The 23238-nt window shown below is 47.2% G+C and overlaps 1 protein-coding gene across 1 annotated transcript in view; it reads right to left on the reverse strand.

The window, feature by feature from the left end:
- The window catches only part of NF2 (neurofibromin 2), a 190145-nt gene that overhangs the window by 128001 nt on the left and 38906 nt on the right, over positions 1-23238 (reverse strand). The window contains 1 exon segment of the mRNA XM_033954223.1: positions 16671-16805. Coding sequence (XP_033810114.1) covers positions 16671-16805 — 135 coding nt within the window.

A 23238-nucleotide genomic window follows, 5' to 3' on the forward strand; every position in this document is an offset into this window, starting at 1 on the left:
GACGGGGACAAGGCCATTCACCCCCCCGTGGAGCGGTGAATGGTCTTGTCCCCGCAGTGAGGCATGAAGGATCGCGCGGTCCCCGCAGCCACCACCCGCCTGCCCAATCGATCCTAGTGTTTAGCCAGCTCTCTCCCTTCTCCTTACCTTAGTTTGTAGGCTTTCTTTTTTGGCGATTCGCACGCTATCAAAGAGCCGCGCACCCGCTGCTGCTCAGTTTCGATCTTCTGCTCTGACGCAACCGGAAACAGAAAGTTGCAGCAGAGCAGAAGATTGAACACTGAGCAGCCGCGCGAGCACGGCTCTTTGAGAAAGCGTGCAGGTAGCCGAAAAAGAAAACCTACAAACTAAGGTGAGGAGAAGGGAGAGAGCTGGCTAAACACTAGGATCGATTGGGCAGGCGGGTGGTGGCTGCGGGGACCGTGCGATCACTCGCGTTCCCGCTCAAACTGGAAGGAGGAAGTGAAAGGGAAAAGGATTCTGGGCCAAGGAGATGAAGACGGAAAGAAAAACCCACAGCAGGAAAGAAAGGGAAGGACAGGCAGGTGAGCCAGATGCTAGAAGCAGGGGGGGGGGAAGAAAGAGGGAAAAAAGCTAGATGGGGTTGAAAAGAAGAGACACACTGGTATGGAAGAGGAAGATAGGGGAAATCTGGACACAGGAAGGTAACAGAAAGAGGGGAAATTATGTGCATGGGGCATAGGGACAGAGACATAAAGGGGACATGCCATGGGGATGGTATATAGACACAGGGGGGGGGCAATGGCAGATACATAGGGGAGATATTAGAAATGGGGAAAATAGGAGCACAGAAGCGAGATGGTTTGTGGGGATGGGACAGGGACCGAGTTCGCAGGCTCCAGTGGCTTGCACAAATAGCACAGTTACTTACCGTAACAGGTGTTATCCAGGGACAGCAGGCAGATATTCTTGACTGATGGGTGACGGCACCGACGGAGCCCCGGTACGGACAATTTTAGAGTGATTGCACTCTAAGAACTTTTTAGAAAGTTCCAGCTCGGCCGCACCGCGCACGCGCGAGTGCCTTCCCGCCCGACAGAGGCGCGCGGTCCCTCAGTTAGTATAAGCCAGCTAAGAAGCCAACCCGGGGAGGTGGGTGGGACGCAAGAATATCTGCCTGCTGTCCCTGGATAACACCTGTTACGGTAAGTAACTGTGCTTTATCCCAGGACAAGCAGGCAGCTATTCTTGACTGATGGGTGACCTCTAAGCTAACAAAAAGAGGGATGGAGGGAAGGTTGGCCATTTAAGAAAACAAATTTTGTAATACCGATTGGCCGAAGTGACCATCCCTTCTGGAGAATGCATCCAGACAATAATGAGATGTAAAAGTGTGAACTGAGGACCAAGTAGCAGCTTTGCAGATTTCCTCAATAGGAGTGGAACGGAGGAAAGCTACAGATGCTGCCATTGCTCTGACTCTATGGGCCGTGACAGAACCTTCCAGTGTCAGTCCGGACTGAGCATAGCAAAAAGAAATGCACGCTGCTAGCCAATTAGACAACGTGCGTTTGGAAACAGGACGTCCCAATTTGTTCGGATCAAAGGACAGAAAAAGTTGGGGAACTGATCTGTGGGGTTTCGTACGCTCCAGATAGTAAGCAAGAGCCCTTTTACAATCCAAAGTATGCAGAGCTTGTTCCCCAGAATGGGAATGAGGCTTGGGAAAGAAAACCGGTAGAACAATGGATTGGTTGAGATGAAATTCCGAGACAACCTTGGGGAGAAACTTTGGATGTGTACGCAAAACCACCTTGTCATGATGGAAGACCGTAAAAGGTGGATCTGCAACCAGTGCATGAAGCTCACTGACTCTCCTGGCAGAGGTAAGAGCAATAAGGAAAAGTACCTTCCAAGTGAGAAATTTGAAAGGAGAAGTAGCTAAAGGTTCAAATGGAGGCTTCATTAAAGCTGAAAGAACCACATTGAGATCCCAAATAACCGGAGGGGCTTTAAGAGGTGGTTTCACATTGAAAAGCCCACGCATGAACCTGGATACCAGGGGATGAGCTGAAAGAAGTTTTCCATGGACTGGCTCATGAAAGGCTGCAATGGCACTGAGGTGGACCCTGATGGAAGAGGACTTCAGGCCAGAATCAGACAAAGAAAGAAGATAATCCAACAACGTCTCCACCGCTAGGGAAGTGGGATCAAGATGATGAAGAAGACACCAGGAAGAAAACCTCGTCCACTTTTGATGGTAACATTGAAGAGTGGCTGGTTTCCTGGAGGCATCCAGAATGGAACGAACGGGCTGAGATAAAAGAGTATCAGTCGAATTCAGCCCGAGAGATACCAAGCCATCAGGTGTAGAGACTGGAGGTTGGGATGCAGAAGGGTTCCCTGCTGTTGCGTAAGCAGCGAAGGAAACAGAGGAAGAAGAAAAGGTTCCCTGGAACTGAGTCGAAGTAGAAGGGAGAACCAATGTTGCCTGGGCCACCTCGGAGCAATCAGAATCATGGTGGCTCGTTCCCTCTTGAGCTTGAACAAGGTTCTCAACATGAGAGGTAGAGGAGGGAAGGCGTACAGGAACAGATTCGACCAGTCGAGGAGAAAAGCATCTGCTGTTAGACGGTGTGGAGAGTAAAGTCTGGAGCAGAATAGGGGCAGCTGATGATTGTGAGGAGCTGCAAAGAGGTCTATCTGAGGAGTGCCCCATTGATTGAAGATAGAGTGCAGAGTTACGGGATCGAGTGTCCACTCGTGAGGTTGGAGAATTCTGCTGAGTTTGTCTGCTAAGGAATTCTGTTTCCCTTGAATGTATATAGCTTTCAGGAAGAGATGATGATCTATGGCCCAAGTCCAGATCTTCTGGGCTTCCTGGCATAAAAGGCGAGAGCCTGTCCCACCCTGTTTGTTGATGTAGTACATCGCAACCTGATTGTCTGTGCACAACAGAAGGACCTGAGGAAAGAGAAGGTGTTGGAAGGCCTTGAGGGCGTAAAACATCGCTCTGAGTTCCAGGAAATTGATTTGATGTTTCCTCTCCTGGGCTGACCAAAGACCTTGAGTCTGGAACTCGTTCAAGTGAGCTCCCCATGCATACAGGGAGGCGTCGGTGGTGATGACTAGTTGATGAGGAGGCTGATGGAACAGAAGACCTCTGGATAGATTTGAGGATACCAACCACCATTGCAGAGACTGACGAAGAGATGATGTCACAGATATGTGTCGTGAGCAAGGGTCCGATGCTTGGGACCACTGGGTCGCAAGGGTCCATTGAGGAGTGCGCAGGTGAAGACGGGCATGAGGTGTGACATGAACTGTGGATGCCATGTGTCCCAAGAGAACCATCATTTGCCTTGCTGAGATGGACGGCAGAGGAAGTACCTGGTGACATAGAGACTGAAGGGTCTGAAGACGATTGGATGGCAGGAAAGCTCTCATGAGGAGTGTATCTAGGATCGCTCCAATGAATTGAAGTCTCTGAGTGGGAATGATATGGGATTTGGGTAGATTGATCTCGAATCCCAGAAGTTGTAGAAACTGGATGGTTTGGTTGGTGGCCAAAAGGACCGCTTGGGCAGAAGTGTCTTTGATCAACCAATCGTCCAGGTAAGGAAATACATGCAGGTGGTGAGAGCGTAGAAAAGCTGCCACCACAATGAGACATTTGGTGAATACCCTTGGAGATGAGGCAAGACCGAAGGGTAGCACCTTGTACTGGTAATGACAATGATTGATCATGAATCGGAGATATGGTCTTGAGGTTACATTGATCGGTATGTGAGTGTAAGCCTCTTTGAGATCGAGGGAGCATAGCCAGTCGTTTTGATTTAGAAGGGGATAAAGGATGGCTAAAGAAAGCATCTTGAATTTTTCTTTTACGAGATGAATGTTGAGATCGCGAAGATCCAGGATGGGTCTGAGATCTCCTGTCTTTTTGGGAACTAGAAAGTAGCGGGAGTAGAATCCCTGCCCCTTTTGATCTAGAGGAACTTCCTCTATAGCGTTCAGAAGGAGGAGGGATTGGACCTCCTGAATAAGGAGGGCTGATTGAGGACTGTTCAAAGCAGACTCTTTTGGCAGGCTTTGAGGTGGGAGAGTCTGAAAGTTGAGAGAGTAGCCGTGGCGGATGATGTTGAGGACCCATTGGTCCGAAGTGATTACTTCCCACCGGCTGAGGAACAGAGAAAGTCGACCTCCTATTGGTTGAGGCAGGAGAGCAGGAATAGGGATACTGGCTATACTGCGGAGAATGAAGTCAAAAGGGCTGTGACTTTTGCTGAGGAGGTTGTTTTACAGCTTGTTGCTGTTGCTGTTGTCTGGGAGGCTGACGTTGCTGTTGTCTCTGACGCCTAGGTTGTTGAGCAGTGGTAGGCAATGGACGGGCTGTGAAACGGCGTTGATAGGCCGATTGCTGCCTGTATGGTCTTGGCGGAGGAGGCTTCTTTTTATTTTTGAGCAGGGTATCCCAGCGCGTCTCATGAGCAGAGAGCTTTTGTGTGGTTGAGTCCATGGAATCCCCAAAGAGCTCATCCCCTAGACATGGGGCATTGGCTAACCGATCTTGATGGTTAACATCAAGCTCGGATACCCGAAGCCAGGCCAAACGACGCATAGCTACTGACATTGCTGTCGCTCTGGATGTAAGTTCAAAAGTGTCATATATGGATCTCACCATAAACTTACGCAATTGGAGAAGAGACGACAAGCATGTGTGAAAAGCGGAATGCTTTCGTGAAGGAAGATATTTCTCGAAAGAAGCCATGGTGGTAAGGAGATGCTTTAAATAAAAAGAAAAATGAAAAGCATAATTACTAGCCCTGTTAGCTAACATAGCATTTTGGTAGAGCCTCTTACCAAATTTATCCATGGCCCTTCCTTCTCTGCCAGGAGGGACAGATGCATATACACTGGCTCCTGAAGTCTTTTTAAGGGTGGATTCGACAAATAAGGATTCATGTGGTAGTTGAGGTTTGTCGAACCCAGGAATGGGAATTACCTTATATAGAGAATCCAGTTTACGTGGGGCCCCTGGGACAGTTAAAGGAGTCTCTAAATTCTTATAGAAAGTTTCCCTCAGGATGTCATGAAGGGGAAGTTTCAAAAATTCCTTTGGAGGCTGATCAAAATCAAGGGCATCCAAAAAAGCTTTAGACTTTTTGGATTCAGCCTCCAAAGGAATGGACAAGGACTCACACATCTCTTTCAAAAAACTAGAGAAAGAGGAAGTGGCCTGTTTGGAGGATGGGTCAGGGACAGCCGAATCCTCCTCCTCTGAGGAACATTCTCCTTCAGAAAGAAAGGGTTCCTCTGAGTCTCCCCACAGATCAGGGTCCCTTACATGGGAAGAATGGTCCCGAGACTCAGGTGTCGACGTTTGCATGTGTCGGGTTTTGCGTATCGACTTACCCGACCTCATCGATACCGTGTCCGGAGAAGTTATCGGACGCACCGGTGCCGAAGTCTGCACCGATTGATGGTGAGCTCTCGGCTCCGGTGCAAGGACTGGCATCGATACCGATGAGGTTAGGTGAAGCGGTACCGAAACAGTGGAAGTGGTTAAAACGGGTTCCACAATCGGTACCGATACAGGTTGTTCAACAACCGGTACCGATGGCTCGGTGCGAACTGGCACCGGAAGGTTCGGTGTCATGATAGCAGGAAGGAGTCGTTCTAATTGTTCCTTCAGCTGCACCTGGAGGATGGCCGTAATGCGGTCATCGAGGGATGGCACCGGTACCGCTTTTTTCTTCTGCGGTACCTGCGGTGCCGCTCGACGCCCCGGAGATGAGGAGCCCGATGTCGAGGGACTCACCTCTATAGGGGCGGAGCGCTTCCGCTGGCGTCGAACCGGCGGCAGGATTGGGCTCACTGCACTCGAGGCCGGAAGACGTTCCAGCGGGGAAGGCTTCTTAGCCGGCTTACCTGACTGTTGGGATGCCGGTGTGGAATCACGCGGCGTCGAAGACGAGGGTGCCGACTGAATCGGTGCCGAAGCCGGAGTCGAAGGAACGGGGTCGGACATCTCGGCACCGAACAACAATCGCTGTTGAATTAAGCGATTTTTTAAAGTTCGTTTTTTCAAAGTAGCACAGCGGGTGCAAGAGGAGGCCTGATGCTCAGGACCCAAACACTGTAAACACCAGTTGTGTGGGTCCGTGAGAGATATAGGCCTAGCACACCGCTGGCACTTTTTAAAACCCGGTTGAGGGGGCATGAAAGGAAAAACGGCTTCCGCCAAATCGAAGGCCGAGGCTTCGATGGTGGCAGAAGGCCCCGCCGGGGAAAACCGAAATTGAAGGAAAAATTTGAAAGATTTTTTTTTTTTTTTTTTTTTAACAAAATAAAAGAAAGAAAAAAGGCAAATTAGCCAAACGTTTACGCGAGCGGGAAGGCAAGTTAGGAAAAAATTTTCAACAGCCGTTGAAAACGCGTCTTCTTAGCTCCGCGGAAACTAAGAAACTGAGGGACCGCGCGCCTCTGTCGGGCGGGAAGGCACTCGCGCGTGCGCGGTGCGGCCGAGCTGGAACTTTCTAAAAAGTTCTTAGAGTGCAATCACTCTAAAATTGTCCGTACCGGGGCTCCGTCGGTGCCGTCACCCATCAGTCAAGAATAGCTGCCTGCTTGTCCTGGGATAATACATTGTAATGTGCCATGAAAATAAGAGGGAGAAAGGTAGATATATAGGCCACGCGAGCGGAGCTGAAGGGTGGTAGAAAGGAACAGATGGTAAAGGAGGGAGGGAAGGGTGGTGGTGGAAAGGAATAGGACAGACATTGAAGGAGGGTGGAGAGGAACAGACCCTGAAGGGAAATGTGGAAGACAGAGTGGGAAGAAGACAGATGCCAGACTATGGGGGAGCGGAGGGAAGAAGATGGGTGCTAGACCAATTGGGGGGGGGGGTGAAGGGAGAGGCACAGTAACAGCAAATGGAAGACGCAGAAAGAAAACACACAGTGGATGGAAGGAATTGAATGAGAAGATGTGGAAAGCAGATTTATAAGAAAGGAATAAGCTAAATATTACAGTACTAAGGCTTATATGGATGCAGCGGGGACGGTGACGGGGCGGTGAAAGGGATGACGGTGACGGGGCGGTGAAGGGAACGGCGGTGACGAGGCGGTGCAGAGGATGGTGGGCCAGGGACGGGGCGGTGACGGGGACAGATTTTTTCCCCGTGTCATTCTCTACTATAGACTCAGACAAAAACAGCAAATTAGAGCTAACTTTTGGGTTAAAGACTTTGTGCTCTGAGAAAATTGAAGGGAACAAAGCATAGCCTGGAATTGAGATGACTTGGGGGAGAAGGGGGGAACACACATGCAAGAGATTAGGGAAGAACATAAGAATTGCTGCTGCTGGGTCAGACCAGCGGTCCATCTTGCCCAGCAGTCCGCTCACGCGGTGGCCCTCTGGTCAAAGACCAGCACCCTAACTGAGAGTAGCCCTATCAGCGTACATCCTTGTTCAGCAGGAACTTGTCTAACTTTGTCTTGAATCCCTGGAGGGATGCAAGAAAAGAGAGAGAGAGAGTTCAGTAGCCCAGACACAAACATACTTTCCACCTATTGAAAGCACAAGTATCAGGAAAGAAATGGTATATGAAAGGTGGAAGTTCTCAACAGCCACTATGAGAGTAGAGATGGCATGGGCAAGAGCAACTGTGGACCATTCCTGCCCACAAGACTACCACTGATTGTAAGGTAGGTGGGGGGAGGGGGAAGAGGTACTATGACAACAGTACAAAATTTCGGTTTCTGGTATTTTTAACTGAAAATCAAATTTGCTCTTACCTGTTAAATTTCCTTCCCTTTAAGTTTAACCAGGCCAGTCCAAGATGATTGGGTTATACCCCTCGGCCAGCAGATGGAGACAGATTTAAGAAAACTCAGAGTTCCTACAGCTTTCAAGCCATTTCAGTGCTGGAATTCTGTACCTAAGAATCTTAGATGTTCATGTTCATATTCTTCCTTTCATCGTTCTCTTAAATGAGCTTTATTTAAAACATTTTTATGTTGTTAACTTGTATTTTTGACTTGCTGATTTTACTTATGTTTTCCCAGTTAGTTTTCTGGCCTTTGTAGTTTTTCTATTATTTTTGTAATCCGTTTTGCACCTTTGGGGATTCAGTAGAATGTAAATGCCAGATTAGGATAGATTACCTTGGTCCTATAAAAATGCACTATAACAAAGCAAATGTCAAAACAAAATTCCCTGAAGGAGAATGGAGCCAAAGTCCTAGACCAAAAAACAACCACATGCTGGAAAGAACCCAGAGGGCTTCCCGATACCACTTTTATGAATTCCAGGATGTGAGGCAGGGGAACCATACCATGCGCAGAACACCACTCTTCAAAAAGAAGCCAAATACGGACATAAGCCCGAGAGGTGGACATCCTCCAAGACCGTGAGAGTGGAGAGCACCTTATCCAAATTATCTCTTCTTCCCTAGGCGAGCCCTTTCAAGAGCCAAGCCATAAGACAAAAGGGACCCTGAGACAGAAGAAAGGGCAGCAGGAGAGGACTTGCCACTAGCAGATGAACCAGATCCGCATACCACAGGTGCCCGGGCCAGTCCGGAGACACGATATTCACGCGTCCTGCGTGTCAAGCAATCTGAAGAAGAACTCTGCCCACCAGATGCCATGGAAGGAAAGACATACAGCAGGCCATCCGTCAGCCAAGCCTGCACCAAAGCATCCAGCCCCTCAGCCTGGCAATCCATGCAGCAACTGAAGAACCGTAGCACTTTGGCTTTGGCACCCATGGTCCTGAGATCCATGGACTGAACAATCCTGGACTGACCCCTGGACTGAACAATCAACTCAAAGGCTTCCAGCCCAAGATACCACTTGCTGGGATCCAGCTCATGATGACTGAGAAAATCCACCTGGACATTGTCCACACCAGCAATGTGAGAAGCTGGGATGTCCTGAAGATGAGCCTCCGCCCTTTCCATGAGCAGAGAGTTCTCCAGCTCCACCAAATGACTCCTGGTGCCCTCCTGATGATTGACATAGGCCACCGCTGTGGCATTGTTTGAGAGAACGTGAACTGACTTGCCCTCCAGCAAGGATTGAAATTCCACCAATGCTAACCGAATGGCTCTAGTCTCCAGAACATTGATCGACCAGGACGCCTCCACTGGTGACCAGCAGCCCTGTGTTAAGTGACTGAGACATTAAGCTCCCCAACTGAGGAGACTGGCATCCATAAGAAGCACTGTCCACTGGGGATGATTGAGACTCACTCCCTGAACCAAATTTGAAGACTGGAGCCACCAGCGAAGGCTGCGCTGAACTAACCCCCCGAAGCGGGACCAGAGAGTCCAGATCTTGCATTTGTGGCAACCACCGCTGAAGCAGCATATACTAAAGAGAACACAGGTGAGCCCGAGCCTACCAGACCACTTCCAAGGAGGCCACCATGGACCCCAAGACCTGCAGAAAGCCTTGCGCCACCAGACATCGGCAATCCATCAGAGAGCGAATCTCCCTCTGCAATTTGTTCACCCTGGCCACTGGAATGAAAAACTCTCCCCAAACTGAAGTCGAAAAGAACGCTGAAATATTCCAAGCGCTGAGATGGAGTCAACTGTCTTTTGGATAGGTTGACCACTCACCCTAGGAACTGTGGAAACTCCACAACCCGAGCCATGACCTTGGAACTCTCCTGAAATGACTTCGCTAGACTCAACCAATCGTCCAGATAGAGTGACTGCTAGCAATGCTAGGCTGACATCTATATCAGCAAAGTCCTATGGGAGATCATATCATTCATATCTGACCTTAGGGAATGTCAGTGCAGCTGCCACTACAACCATAATCTTAGTGAAGGTGTGCAGTAGACCAAAGGGAAGCACACAAAACTGATAATACTCTCCCAAAATCGCAAAGCATAGGAAGAGTTGATGAGAGGCCTGAATGGGAACATGCAGATAGGCATCTGTCAAGTCAAGAGAAGTCAGAAATTCCATAGGCTGGATGGCCAGAATTACCGATTTCAGGGTTGCCAAGCGAAAAGATGGAACCCAGAGAGCTCTGTAGATACCTTTAAGATCCAAAATGGGCTGCAAAGATCCCTCTTTCTAGGGCACCACGAAGTAAATAGAGTATCCGTTAGTGCAAATCTCCTGAGGAGGCACAGGAACTACTGCTTTGAAGTCAAGCAACCCGATCAGTGTCTGCCAAAAAGCCCATCTCTTCCAAGTTGCCTGACAAGGAGAGGAGAGGAAACGATCTGGCAAAGGCAGGGCTGTGGAGTCGGTAGATAAATGTTCCGACTCCGACTCCTCAGTTTTTTGTATTCAGACTCAGACTCCAGTACCCGAAATTTCCTCCGACTCCGACTCCTCGACTCCGACTCCACAGCACTGGTTAATTTTCAGATCGTTAAAATGGAATGTCAAGTTAAGAGAAATGAGCATTTTCGACACCACCTTCTTTTTGCTTTTAATCAAGGTTCTAAGGCCGCAGAAGCTGTTCGCAACATTTGTGCTGTGTATATAGTGGATGGTATAACTGAAAGAATCGCTCGTGATTGGTATGCCAAGTTCAAAAATGGAGTCAGTAGATAAATGTTCCGACTCCGACTCCTCAGTTTTTTGTACTTCTGACTCCGACTCCAACTACAGGTACCCGAAATTTCCTCCGACTCTGACTCCACAGCCCTGGGCAAAGGACATGAAAACTCCAGAGTATAACTGTCTCAAATCACTTCCAGGACCCACTGATCCATTGTGATCTTGACCCATCCCCAGTAAAACTCTCGCAACCGGGCTCTGACTGGAACCGTGGGAAGGACACGCAACACACGCATTGGAAGAAACGTCCTCTGGAAGTAAAAGAAGTCACACCCAGGCCAGGACGGTACCTATGAAATCCACTCAAACGTCTGTAGGCAGAACTACCACATGAAAACCTGGTGAGGTCGGTCCTCTGATGTTTAGGGTTTGTTTTGGGGTTTGCTTTTTTTTGCTTTACTGAGGCAAGTAAAATATTTGACATGGAAGGGTGTGAGTGGGTAATAAATATTAAATCCTATAATGTATAAGAGTATTTAACTGTTTTTAATGTATTGGGATTGGAACTTTTATAAGGGGAGGGAGGGGTTGGGAGGGTTTTCTAACTTGATATCAATTGTTTAGATACTAGGAATAGTTCATAATATTCAAAATATTATAGAATATAGGTATTGGCTGAAAAGTTATATTTTTAATGATATATGCAAGTTAATCAAGTGTATATTTATAAGTTCGAATGATTTTTCTTATACACTTGTTGTAATATGTAAAAATGAATAAAGAATTTAAAAAAAAAAAAGAGGCACTCAAGGCCTGAACCAGCTTATCTGACTCCTCCCTGAGGAGCCCCAAAAGGAAAACCTACTGTGCCTAGCCTTTAGATGCTACATCTGCCAACCAACCCCGAGCCGCAGAGTACAGCGGCCCGTCACACCTAGAGCCACGAACTTGACTGAGGCACCCAACAAATCATACATGGCATCAGAGAAAAAAGAAGCTCCCAGCTCAATCTTAAGAACTTCCTGATCCACAAAGGACCATTCAGCCGCTTCGCGGTCAATAACTCTTGCAGACCACCGGAACAAAAGCCCAGGTCACCAGACTGCCTCAATTCGCCACCTGGACAGCCAGGGCAGCCCCATCAAAACTGCATTTAAGTAGAGTTTTCATTTTACGGTCCTGAGGATCTCATAAGGCAGAGCTGCCTTTCACCGGCATGGTATGTCTGCGAGCAATAGCCGAGCCACCGCTGGAGACTTAAAGGCATATCTATCCCCATCAGGTAGAGTCTGACCATGGACCACGTCAATCACAAAAGCATATCCGAACGTTCCACGAAGCATGCCCTACATCCCGAATATCCTGATGCATAGGGAAAGAGTGGGATGCTGACCGGATCCCTCTAAGAAGAGGGTCCACCACACGAGGGGGGTCCTTAGCTGCCTCTTCAAAGTGTAAAACTGAAGACATCTGAAGAAAGAGCTCCTGCAACTCTTTCTGAGGAAAAATGCGCACCCTCGCCAACCAGCAACTCAGAAAAAAAATCTGTATCCAAACATCAGACTCCCCAACGTATCTGGAAAATCCTCCCCAAGACCCAAGTCCCCATCTGGAAGAAACGAATCAGCCATAAAAGAAAACCTCGTCTCAAGACACCCGAGGCTGCCTGGACGATGGCTGAAGGGGCTGTACAGAGACAACTGTAGCAGGAGACTGAATGGGGTGGCTGAGGAAAGGAGAAAAAACCCTAGACGACCCCTGGAACTGAAGCAGGACCCCCAGACTTGCACATAGTAACATAAATAGGCTTTGCACATGGCTAACATAAAATCAGGGCTCAACAACCCTGACGGCAATCTAAAATCATAGCATGAGCAAAAGACACATTTAAGACCTGTTCCTGACTCTCTAAGACAGGAGGAAGGTCGCCTGAGGCAGTGGGCAACATGGACGCGTTTCCTGCCAAAACTGAGGGAAATGCCATCGCTAAACTGACACCTGAAATCAAACGCGGCACTGAAGCCAAACTCGACCCCACCACTACAGAAACACCGCTAGTAGCCCCAACCTCAGCGACAAGGGAATTCCCCAGTCTCCCCAGTGGTCCGCAAGCCCAAATCTGACAGACTGCCGGCAGCCGAGGAAACCCTGGAGTGGGCGGCAGGTGAGGCCCAGGTGTCACTAGCATCCCCTGCTGACGAACTGTAAATACGTGAAGGGGAACCCGACACACCGATAGTCAAAGCTGGGTCCCCCTCAAGGCGGCCGGAACATTTCATGCACCTGCCAGCTGCATCCACCGCTCAGTGCCCACATTACACGCACTTGTGCTGCTTTTATGAAGCGCTCATACTGAATGCGCCAAAAACCCACGTACAACAATGCCATACAAAAACGGCGGCCTCGGGACCACTTTACGCTCTGTTTATTTCTGGATTTTTAACTTCTCACAGACCCCACATAGCACTCTAAACTGTAGTCAATGCCGGTATCGGTGGCAAGGTGTACAGTTGAAGCTCCTCTAAACACAGAAAACCTGGGGAGGTGGAGGGAGGGACTCGACCCTTTCGAGTGTGGCACTCCTAAGGTTGGTAGGACCCTCCCAAGCTCTATCCGGACAGCAAAAAGGGACCAGAAAAATTCCCTAACCACATCCAACAGGCCCAAAACAAACCTCAGCACAGACTCCACCTGCTGAGAAAAAATGATTGTAAGAGGAACTGCACAGCCCACTTGTACTGTAGTCAAAAGCTGGTGTCTCAGTCTCCACCTGCTGGCAGAGGAGCGGAAATCCATCCGTTTCTGTGCCAGGACGCTAAAGAATATTTTCTCACTTAGTATCTTCAATACATGCCCCCTAATCCTAGTAGTTTTGGAAAGAATAAACAAATGACTAACATCTACTCAGTCCACTCCACTCAGTGTTTTATTGGCCTCAGCCATGTCTGAGCCATCTCTTCTCCAGGCTGAAGAGCCCTAGCCGCTTTGGTCTTTCCTCATATGGAAGTCGTCTCATCCCTTTTATCATTTTCATCGCCTTTCCCTATCCCTTTTCTTTTTAAATATTTATTAGAAATTTCTGTATATAATAACAACAAGCTTAGTTACAATACAAAGCTCTGAGGACACAGCACAAAAAAAATAACAAGGCCAATCTCTGCCCACAAAGACCTCAAAGTAGGCTCAAGAAAATATCAGACAAAGTAAAAACTGGTTAACTCCACCAAACAATGTAACTGAAAACCACAACAAAACCGCTTTATAAACACGAACCCCACCCCACATCCAATCAACAAAACCTCCACCCACCGACCCACCCTACAAATATGTATACCCCATGGGATGAACCCTCTGTGGTTTCTTCATAGGGCCCACCAAGTATCTCCACCTCCCATCCCCCACCCCCCACCCCCTGAATGATCAAAGGCACTGAAATATTTTAAACCAAGTATGCTCTTGTTGTTCAAAAAATCCCAAATTAGAGAGGGAGGGGTAAATTTTCCAAATTTTTATAGGTATCATCAAGCCTATATTTTAAGACAGGGTATGTATTGGATCCTCCCAGACCTCATGGAGAATGTACCAGACTGGTTATATTTAGAATGGCGACTCTTGTTTCCATTATATCCGGAACATCTTATAAGTATAACAATGCCCAAGAGATATAAAGATCACAGAATTTTATTAGATACATGGAAAACATTAAGATTTATTAGTAATATTACAACAGATCCAATAACTAAATCGTTAAATCAATCCATTTGGGTAAACTCCAGGATCAAAATTGGTGGATTCAAAATAATATGGAAGCAATGGATAATTGCAGGTATACGATCTTTAAATGATGTTATAGTAAATGGATCCATGCTTAGTTTTTCACAATTGCAACAGAAATTTGGATTGAACATAACACAATATTTTAAATGGATGCAATTGAAGCAGGCCATTCAGGAAGGGTTCCCTGAATGGAAGAATCTTAATACTCAATATAGTTTGCAAATCCTTTGCTTTCAGACAGATTTTTTGGGACACCAAGCCGCAAAATGGTATAAATTATTATATGGATTTTTAAATTAAAAAAAAAGAACAGGACTTAGGGACATTTGGAGTATTGAGATAGGACAGACAATTTCTGCAACTCAATGGCAAAAATTTTGGTCCTGGAGAATACATACTACAATGTCAGCATCTATGAGTCAAACATGGTTGTTTTTATTACATAGAGTTTTATGGACCCCTACTCTGTTACAAAAAATAGATAGTTCTAAATCTAATAGATGCTGGCATTGTAAGGTAGAAATTGGGACATTAGATCATTTAATCTATTTTTGTCCCTGTATAAATGCCTTTTGGAAAACAATTTGGCCCCAAATTAATATATTATTAGAAAATCATGTTGGACTTACATATGACACAATTTTATTTGGAACAGCAATGAGAACACAGAGTCCAATATCAGCAAACAATAATAAACTTTTATTGATATTAACAGGGGTCGCCATACAACAAATTACTCAAAACTGGAAAGATCACACAAAATTAAATTTCACTTTTTGGTGGAATTCTATTTGCCATATATATAAGATGGAAAAAGCAATAGCGTTACAACATGGTCATATTAAAAAATTTAATAAAATCTGGGGACCATTGGCTCTTTTTTCTAAAGATCAGATATCATAGCACAAGGATAGATCAAATAATAGGGGTTAGGGTGGGTACAATATTATAATAACAGATGATTTATAATTTATTGCAAAAGGGGTTTTTATATATGTTTGTATTAAAATATATATTGATGGATATTCAAGTGTATATTGAAAATTATATGTATTATATATTTATCACTTGATGTAAGAAATTTAAAATGAATAAAGAACTTTAAAAAAAAAAAAACAAAAAATCCCAAAGGTTTAGCTGCCAGACATTCCATCTGGGCCAACTTATTACACTTGAGTAACCATTCCTCCTTAGTAGAAGCAATGGAGCGTTTCCAATACAGGGCAATAAGACATTTAGAAATCGCGAGACCCAAGTGCACCAGTGTAGTCTGCCAGGGCCATTTCCTTAGATTTTGGGTGCCCAACAAACAGGCTTGGGGCAAGATCTGAACTGGGTCCTGAATCCACTGAGTCATCACCGATGTTACCAAAAGCCAGAAGTTCTTAATTATCGAGCAATCCCACCAAATATGATAAAACGATCCTGGTGTCACCCCACATCGCCAGGAGACATTAGTAACCTGCGGTGCACCCTCTCTGGAGGTCAATACCATCTGGTTAAAACCTTATAAGCATTTTCTTGAACTAAGACACGATGAGATGCCTTTTGTACCTCCTCACAAATCCGCAACCAATCCTCAGTCGTAAACCTCACATGTAAATCAGACTCTCAACTCCCTGTCCCTTTTCTAATCCTGCTACATCTTTGTTGAGAAGCGATGACCAGAACTGCAAACGGTATTCAAGGTGTGGCTGCACTATAGAGCGATACAAAGGCATTAGACCATTTTCATCTTTTCTTTCTATTCCTTGTCTGATAATTCCTAACATTCCCCCCAAAATGCAGGTTATCCAACTGCTCCAGCTCAACTGGATTCAGGATCTACCTCAAACCAGTCTTTAGTAGTATGAAGTGTCTTGGAGAAAGAGACTACTGAAGAGCAGGTATTTTTATATAGGGCAGAGCTCACAGATCTTAAAGGCTGACTCCATCTGCTGGCTGAACAGCATAACGCATTTACTCTGGACTGGTCTGGTAGACAAAGAATCAATTTATTCAATTTTCTATACCGTTCTCCCAAGGGAGCTCAGAAAGGTTTACATTAATTTATTCAGGTACTCAAGCTTTTTTCCCTGTCTGTCCTGGTGGGCTCACAATCTATCTAATGTACCTGGGGCAATGGGGAGATTAAGTGACTTGCCCAGGGTCACAAGGAGCTTCAGTGAGATCTGAAGCATAGCTTCCCTGTCCCAACCACTAAGTCACATGTAGGAAGACTAGGAAGGAGGAAGAGAAGGAAGGCGATACAAAAGAAGAGAAGGAAAAGAATGAGAAAGAAAAGTAAGAAAAGATTTAGAAGATGGAAGAAACAAAGGTGAAGGGTGTGAGCTGATCTCAGTTCTTAGAAGCAAGCAATCACTAAGGTTCTTGTGAGGACAGATCTGAGAAGTACTTTACCTACCTCTTTGTCGCTATACGAGATGTTACGGATTTCATTCCAAGGAAAGGAAATTTTCGGAGTCAGCCTATTATCAGGGTCATATATATGAAGCCCCAGAGCATCCACTCCAAGCAGCAGCTCTGTTCCCTTCTTATTCTGTGCACAAGTCAAATTAAATAAAAAGGGAGAGAGATCAATTTCCACCTGCAAAGGATTTCACTTTTGCTATGCTAGTTATGGAGTTCCATATACCTATGAGAACGAAGGGCCTTCATAAAACAACTACAGCAATTCTTTCTGTCATATGGTGCAAAAGCTGAAAATCACAAAGCATAAAATCATGCATGCTCCCCTGAAGGCTTTTCAATAAATCAAAGTAAAGATTTAACAGCAAAATATGGTGACAAGTTGGTAGCAATCAGTCTCCCTTGGTGCACTGCAGGTGGTAATGTTACTGAATGTTTTCCATTGACCATAAAATTTCCAGAAAAATCCAATGTACTCACTTGCAGGAATGATACCTTACCGCTTATGTTTTCATATGTATCTCCAAGAATTTCTTCCTTCCTTCTGTTTTGCCTTCTAGTTACCATCTTCCCTTTCTCTCTTCTAAATTTCCCTCTGAAGTTTTACTCTTTCATTCTTCGAATAGAGCCCTGAACTTCCTCTCCCTCAGCCCCTCCACTACATATAAGAACATAAGAATTGCCGCTGCTGGATTAGACCAGTGGTCCATCATGTCCAGCAGTCCACTCACGTGGCGGACCTCTGGTCAAAGATCAGCGCCCTAACTGAGACTAGCCCTACCTGCGTACGTTCTGGTTCAGCAGGAACTTGTCTAACTTTGTCTTGAATCCCCCTGTTCTTTGTGTAGCTCCATTCCCATCTCTGTGCTTCTCTAGCCATTTTCTCTTGCTCCCTTTGTCCATACTTGCTTCCTTCCTTCTACCTCTCTCCTTCCCTTTTTCTTGTGTCTTTGTTCTTCATTTCCTTCCTCCCCACCCCCTGCCCTTCAGTAACACGTGCCTGCTCTAAATACGAGAAAGCCCGTAGTCGGGCTGCTTTCAGGATTGTGAGCATACATTTAGTTCACACATTTCTGTATATCAACTATACCCTAAAGTTATAGGAAAGAATATTGGGGGGGGGGGGAGATAGCACAGTTACTTACCGTAACAGGTGTTATCCAGGGACAGCAGGCAGATATTCTTGACTGATGGGTGACGGCACCGACGGAGCCCCGGTACGGACAATTTTAGAGTGATTGCACTCTAAGAACTTTGAAAGTTCTAGTAGGCCGCACTGCGCACGCGCGAGTGCCTTCCCGCCCGACAGAGGCGCGCGGTCCCCAGTTAGGATAAGCCAGCTAAGAGGCCAACCCGGGGAGGTGGGAGGGACGCAAGAATATCTGCCTGCAGTCCCTGGATAACACCTGTTACGGTAAGTAACTGTGCTTTATCCCAGGACAAGCAGACAGCATATTCTTGACTGATGGGTGACCTCCAAGCTAACAAAAAGAGGGATGGAGGGAAGGTTGGCCATTAGGAAAATAAATTTTGTAAAACAGATTGGCCGAAGTGTCCATCCCGTCTGGAGAATGTATCCAGACAATAATGTGATGTAAAAGTGTGAACTGAGGACCAAGTAGCAGCCTTGCAGATTTCCTCAATGGAAGTAGATCAGAGGAAAGCTACAGACGCTGCCATAGCTCTAACTTTGTGGCCCGTGACAGAACCTTCCAGTGTTAGGCCCGACTGAGCATAACAGAAAGAAACGCAAGCAGCAAGCCAATTGGAGAGAGTGCGTTTAGATACAGGATGACCCAACTTGTTAGGATCAAAGGACAAAAATAGTTGAGGAGATGATCTGTGGGGCTTAGTACGTTCAAGATAGTAAGCCAGAGCACGTTTACAGTCCAAGGTATGCAAAGCCTGTTCACCTGGATGAGAATGAGGCTTTGGAAAAAATACAGGTAGGACTATGGACTGGTTAAGATGAAAGTCAGACACAACCTTAGGAAGAAACTTGGGGTGTGTACGGAGAACCACTTTATCATGGTGAAAAACAGTGAAAGGTGGATCGGCCACTAGTGCATGCAGTTCACTGACCCTCCTGGCAGAAGTGAGAGCTATAAGGAAGACCACTTTCCAGGTAAGAAATTTGAAATGCGCTGTGGCCAAAGGTTCAAAAGGAGGCTTCATTAAAGCGGAAAGAACCACATTGAGATCCCAGACCACAGGAGGAGGCTTGAGAGGTGGTTTCACATTGAAAAGGCCCCTCATGAACCGAGAAACCAAAGGATGAGCCGAGAGGGGTTTTCCATGAATTGGCTCATGAAAGGCAGCAATGGCACTAAGGTGAACTCTGATAGAAGTAGATTTAAGACCAGAGTCAGACAAGGAAAGAAGATAGTCCAACACCAGTCCACTGCTAGAGACATGGGATCATGGTGATGTAAGAGGCACCAGGAAGAAAACCGAGACCACTTCTGTTGATAACACTGGAGCGTGGCCGGTTTCCTGGAAGCATCAATGATAGAGCGGACAGGCTGAGAAAGGAGTGAGTGAGCCGAAGTCAGCCCGAGAGATACCAAGCTGTCAGGTGCAGAGACTGTAGGTTGGGATGCAGTAGGGTCTGCTGATGCTGAGAAAGCAGAGAAGGAAACAGTGGAAGAGGTATGGGTTCCCTGGAACTGAGTTGAAGTAGAAGGGAGAACCAATGCTGCCTGGGCCACCGTGGAGCGATGAGAATCATGGTGGCTTGTTCCCTCTTGAGCTTGAACAGTGTTCGCAGCATGAGCGGTAGAGGGGGAAAAGCATATAGGAAGAGACTGGTCCAATCCAGGAGAAATGCATCGGGCGCCAGACGGTGAGGAGAGGAGAGTCTGGAGCAAAACAGGGGCAGCTGATGGTTGTGGGGAGTTGCAAAAAGGTCCACTTGAGGAGTGCCCCATTGAGCCAAAATGGACTGAAGAGTCGAGGGATCGAGAGTCCATTCGTGAGGTTGGAGAATTCTGCTGAGATTGTCCGCTAAGGAATTCTGTTCCCCTTGAATGTAGACAGCCTTCAGAAATAAGTGACGAGCTGTCGCCCAAGACCAAATCCGTTGGGCTTCCTGACACAACAGGCGAGAGCCCGTTCCTCCCTGTTTGTTGATGTAGTACATTGCAACTTGATTGTCTGTGCAAATGAGTAGTACTTGAGGAAAGAGAAGATGTTGAAACGCCTTGAGGGCATAGAACATCGCTCGGAGTTCCAGGAAATTGATGTGGTGTTTCTTTTCCTGGGCAATCCAAAATCCCTGAGTTTGGAATTCGTTCAAGTGAGCTCCCCAGGCGGAGGGGGAGGAATCTGTGGTGATAACTAGTTGATGAGGAGGTAGATGGAACAGCAGACCTCTGGATAGATTTGAAGATGTCAACCACCAGAGAAGCGACTGTCGAAGAGACGAGGTCACAGATATGTGTTGTGAACAAGGATCCGTCGCTTGGGACCACTGGTTAGCTAAGGTCCATTGAGGAGTACGCAGGTGGAGACGTGCGAAGGGTGTGACATGTACTGTCGAAGCCATGTGCCCCAATAGCACCATCATGTGATTCGCAGAAATGGTAATCTGTTGAAACACCTGCTGACAGAGATGGAGGATGGCGTGAAGGCGGTTGGATGGAAGAAACGCCCTCATCAGAACCGTGTCCAGCACGGCTCCAATAAATTGAAGTCGCTGGGTCGGAATGAGGTGAGACTTGGGTAGATTGATTTCGAACCCTAATAGTCGAAGGAAGTGAACGGTCTGATTGGTGGCAAGCAGAACCCCCTGAGGGGAATGAGCTTTGATCAACCAGTCGTCCAGATAAGGGAAGACTTGAAAGTTGTGAGAGCGGAGATAGGCCGTTACCACAATCAGACATTTGGTGAATACCCTGGGAGAGGAGGCCAAGCCGAAAGGTAGCACCTTGTACTGATAATGATGTTGATTGATGAGAAAGCGCAGATATTGCCTGGACGTCAGATGGATAGGAATATGTGTGTAAGCCTCTTTGAGATCGAGGGAGCATAGCCAGTCGCCCTGAGCGAGAAGAGGGTAGAGGGTGGCAAGAGAGAGCATTTTGAACTTCTCCTTGACCAAACATTTGTTGAGATCTCTGAGATCTAAGATGGGTCTGAGGTCTCCGGTCTTTTTGGGAACTAGAAAGTACCGGGAGTAAAAACCCTGACCTTGCTGATCTTGAGGAACTTCTTCGATGGCATTGAGAAGAAGGAGGGATTGAACCTCTTGAGCGAGATGGAGGGACTGAGACTTGTTGGAAGCAGACTCTTTTGGCAGGCCTAACGGCGGAGGAGTCTGAAAATTGAGGGAGTAGCCATGGGCTATGATCGAGAGCACCCACTGGTCGGTGGTGATTACCTCCCATCGAGAGTGAAAAATGGTTAATCGACCTCCTATGGGCTGTGGAAGAGGACAGGAGGGAGGGAGACTGGCAATGCCCAGGAGAAGGGAGTCAAAAGGGTTGAGTCGGCTTAGTCTGAGTGACAGGCTTTATGGTAGGCGGCTGTTGCTGACTTGCTTGTTGGTGCTGTTGCCGCTGCCTCCGAGGTTGTGGAGGTTGAGGCTGAACTGGCCGAGCAGAAAATCGCCTCTGATATGATGGCTGCTGTCTAAATGGACGAGGAGGAGGAGGCTTCTTTTTATTTTTCAGCAAAGTATCCCACCTCGTCTCATGGGCAGAGAGCTTTTGAGTGGTGGTATCCATAGATTCTCCAAAGAGCTCATCACCCAGGCAGGGAGCATTGGCAAGGCGGTCCTGGTGGTTCACATCAAGGTCGGAGACTCGGAGCCATGCCAATCGTCTCATCGCTACAGACATAGCCGTGGCTCGGGATGTGAGTTCAAAAGTATCATAGATGGACCGGACCATGAACTTCCTGAGTTGTAGGAGACTGGAAGTGCATTGTTGGAATGCAGGAAGCTTACGGTCAGGAAGATACTTTTGAAAAGAAGAGACTTGCTGAATCAAATGTTTCAGGTAAAAAGAGAAGTGAAACGCATAGTTACCTGAACGGTTGGCCAGCATTGCATTTTGGTAAAGTCTTTTACCAAATTTATCCATGGCCTTGCCCTCTCTGCCAGGAGGGACAGAGGCATATACACTAGAGCCTGCCGATTTTTTGAGGGTGGACTCCACCAGCAGAGATTCATGGGGCAGCTGGGGTTTGTCAAACCCTAGAATAGGAATCACCTTGTAAAGCGATTCCAGCTTCCTAGGGGCTCCTGGAACGGTGAGAGGAGTTTCTAAATTTTTATAAAAAGTTTCCCTCAAGATGTCATGGAGGGGTAACTTTAAAAATTCTTTTGGAGGCTGGTCAAAATCCAAAGCATCAAGAAATGCTTTGGATTTTTTAGAGTCAGACTCTAGAGGGATGGAAAGGGTGTCCGACATCTCCTTAAGAAACTTGGTGAAGGACGAGTGCTCTGGCTTACCAGCAGGATCCTGCACCGATGGAATATCCTCCTCCGAGGAATAATCTGCCTCGGTACCGAGGGGGTCATCAGAATCATCCCACAAATCAGGGTCCCGTACCGATGACAGACGGCCCAGAGAAAGTGGGGTAGAAGGTTCGGTATGCTTGGTTTTGCGTACCGATTTACCAGACCTCATGGACACCGTACCAGGTGACTGTACAGCAGTACGGGTGTCAGAGAACGGCACCGGCTCCGAAGACGAGTAAGCAGTGCGTCGAAGAGACTTCGGTTCCGCCGAGAGAACAGGCATAGAAACAGATTTTTGCGGTGCCGACAACGTCGATGCCGACAAAACAGGCTGTTCGACGATCGGCACCGAATGCTCAGTAGGTACCGACACTGGAGGGCTCGGAGTCAGCAGAGCCGGGAGCAAGTGTTGTAACTGCTCCTTAAGCTGGACCTGACGGATGGATGCTATTCTCTCATCCAGAGACGGTCCCGATGGCACCGGTACCGCTTTTTTCTTGCTCAGTACCTGCGGTGCAGCTCGACGCTCAGGCGAAGTCGATGCCGATGAAGAGGCAGTGACTTCAATAGGAGCGGAGCGGAGCGTTTGCGAGGAAGGCGCGCAGTCTGCAGGACTTGGCTCACTGCTTGTTGGACTGGCGGGCTAAGGACAGTAGGGGATGGCTTCTTAGCCGGCTTACCTACAGGGTGCGACACCGAGGATGGATCTTGCGGTGTCGAAGTCACCGGTGCCGATTTGGAGGAAGATGACGGTGTCAATGCCGGGGGAACTTCCATGGCGGCACCGAAAAGGATTCGCTGTTGAATTTGGCGATTCTTTAGAGTTCTCTTTTGGAGAGAACTGCAGCGGGTGCACGTTTCTGCCCTATGGTCCGGACCCAGACACTGAAGGCACACCGCTGACACTTCTTAAAACCCGGTGAAGGGGGCATGAAGGGAAAAACGGCCGTAGCAAAATCGAAGCCCGAGGCTTCGATGGTGCCAACAGGCCCCGCCGGGGCTGACCGGAAAAAAGTCGAAAAAAATTGACTTTTTTTTTTTTTTTTAAAATAAAAGAAAGAAACGATAAGGTGAATAAATCACGACAAGAAATTAACGCGCG

Source organism: Geotrypetes seraphini, chromosome 8 (assembly GCF_902459505.1).
Source record: "Geotrypetes seraphini chromosome 8, aGeoSer1.1, whole genome shotgun sequence".
Taxonomy (NCBI): Eukaryota; Metazoa; Chordata; class Amphibia; order Gymnophiona; family Dermophiidae; genus Geotrypetes; species Geotrypetes seraphini.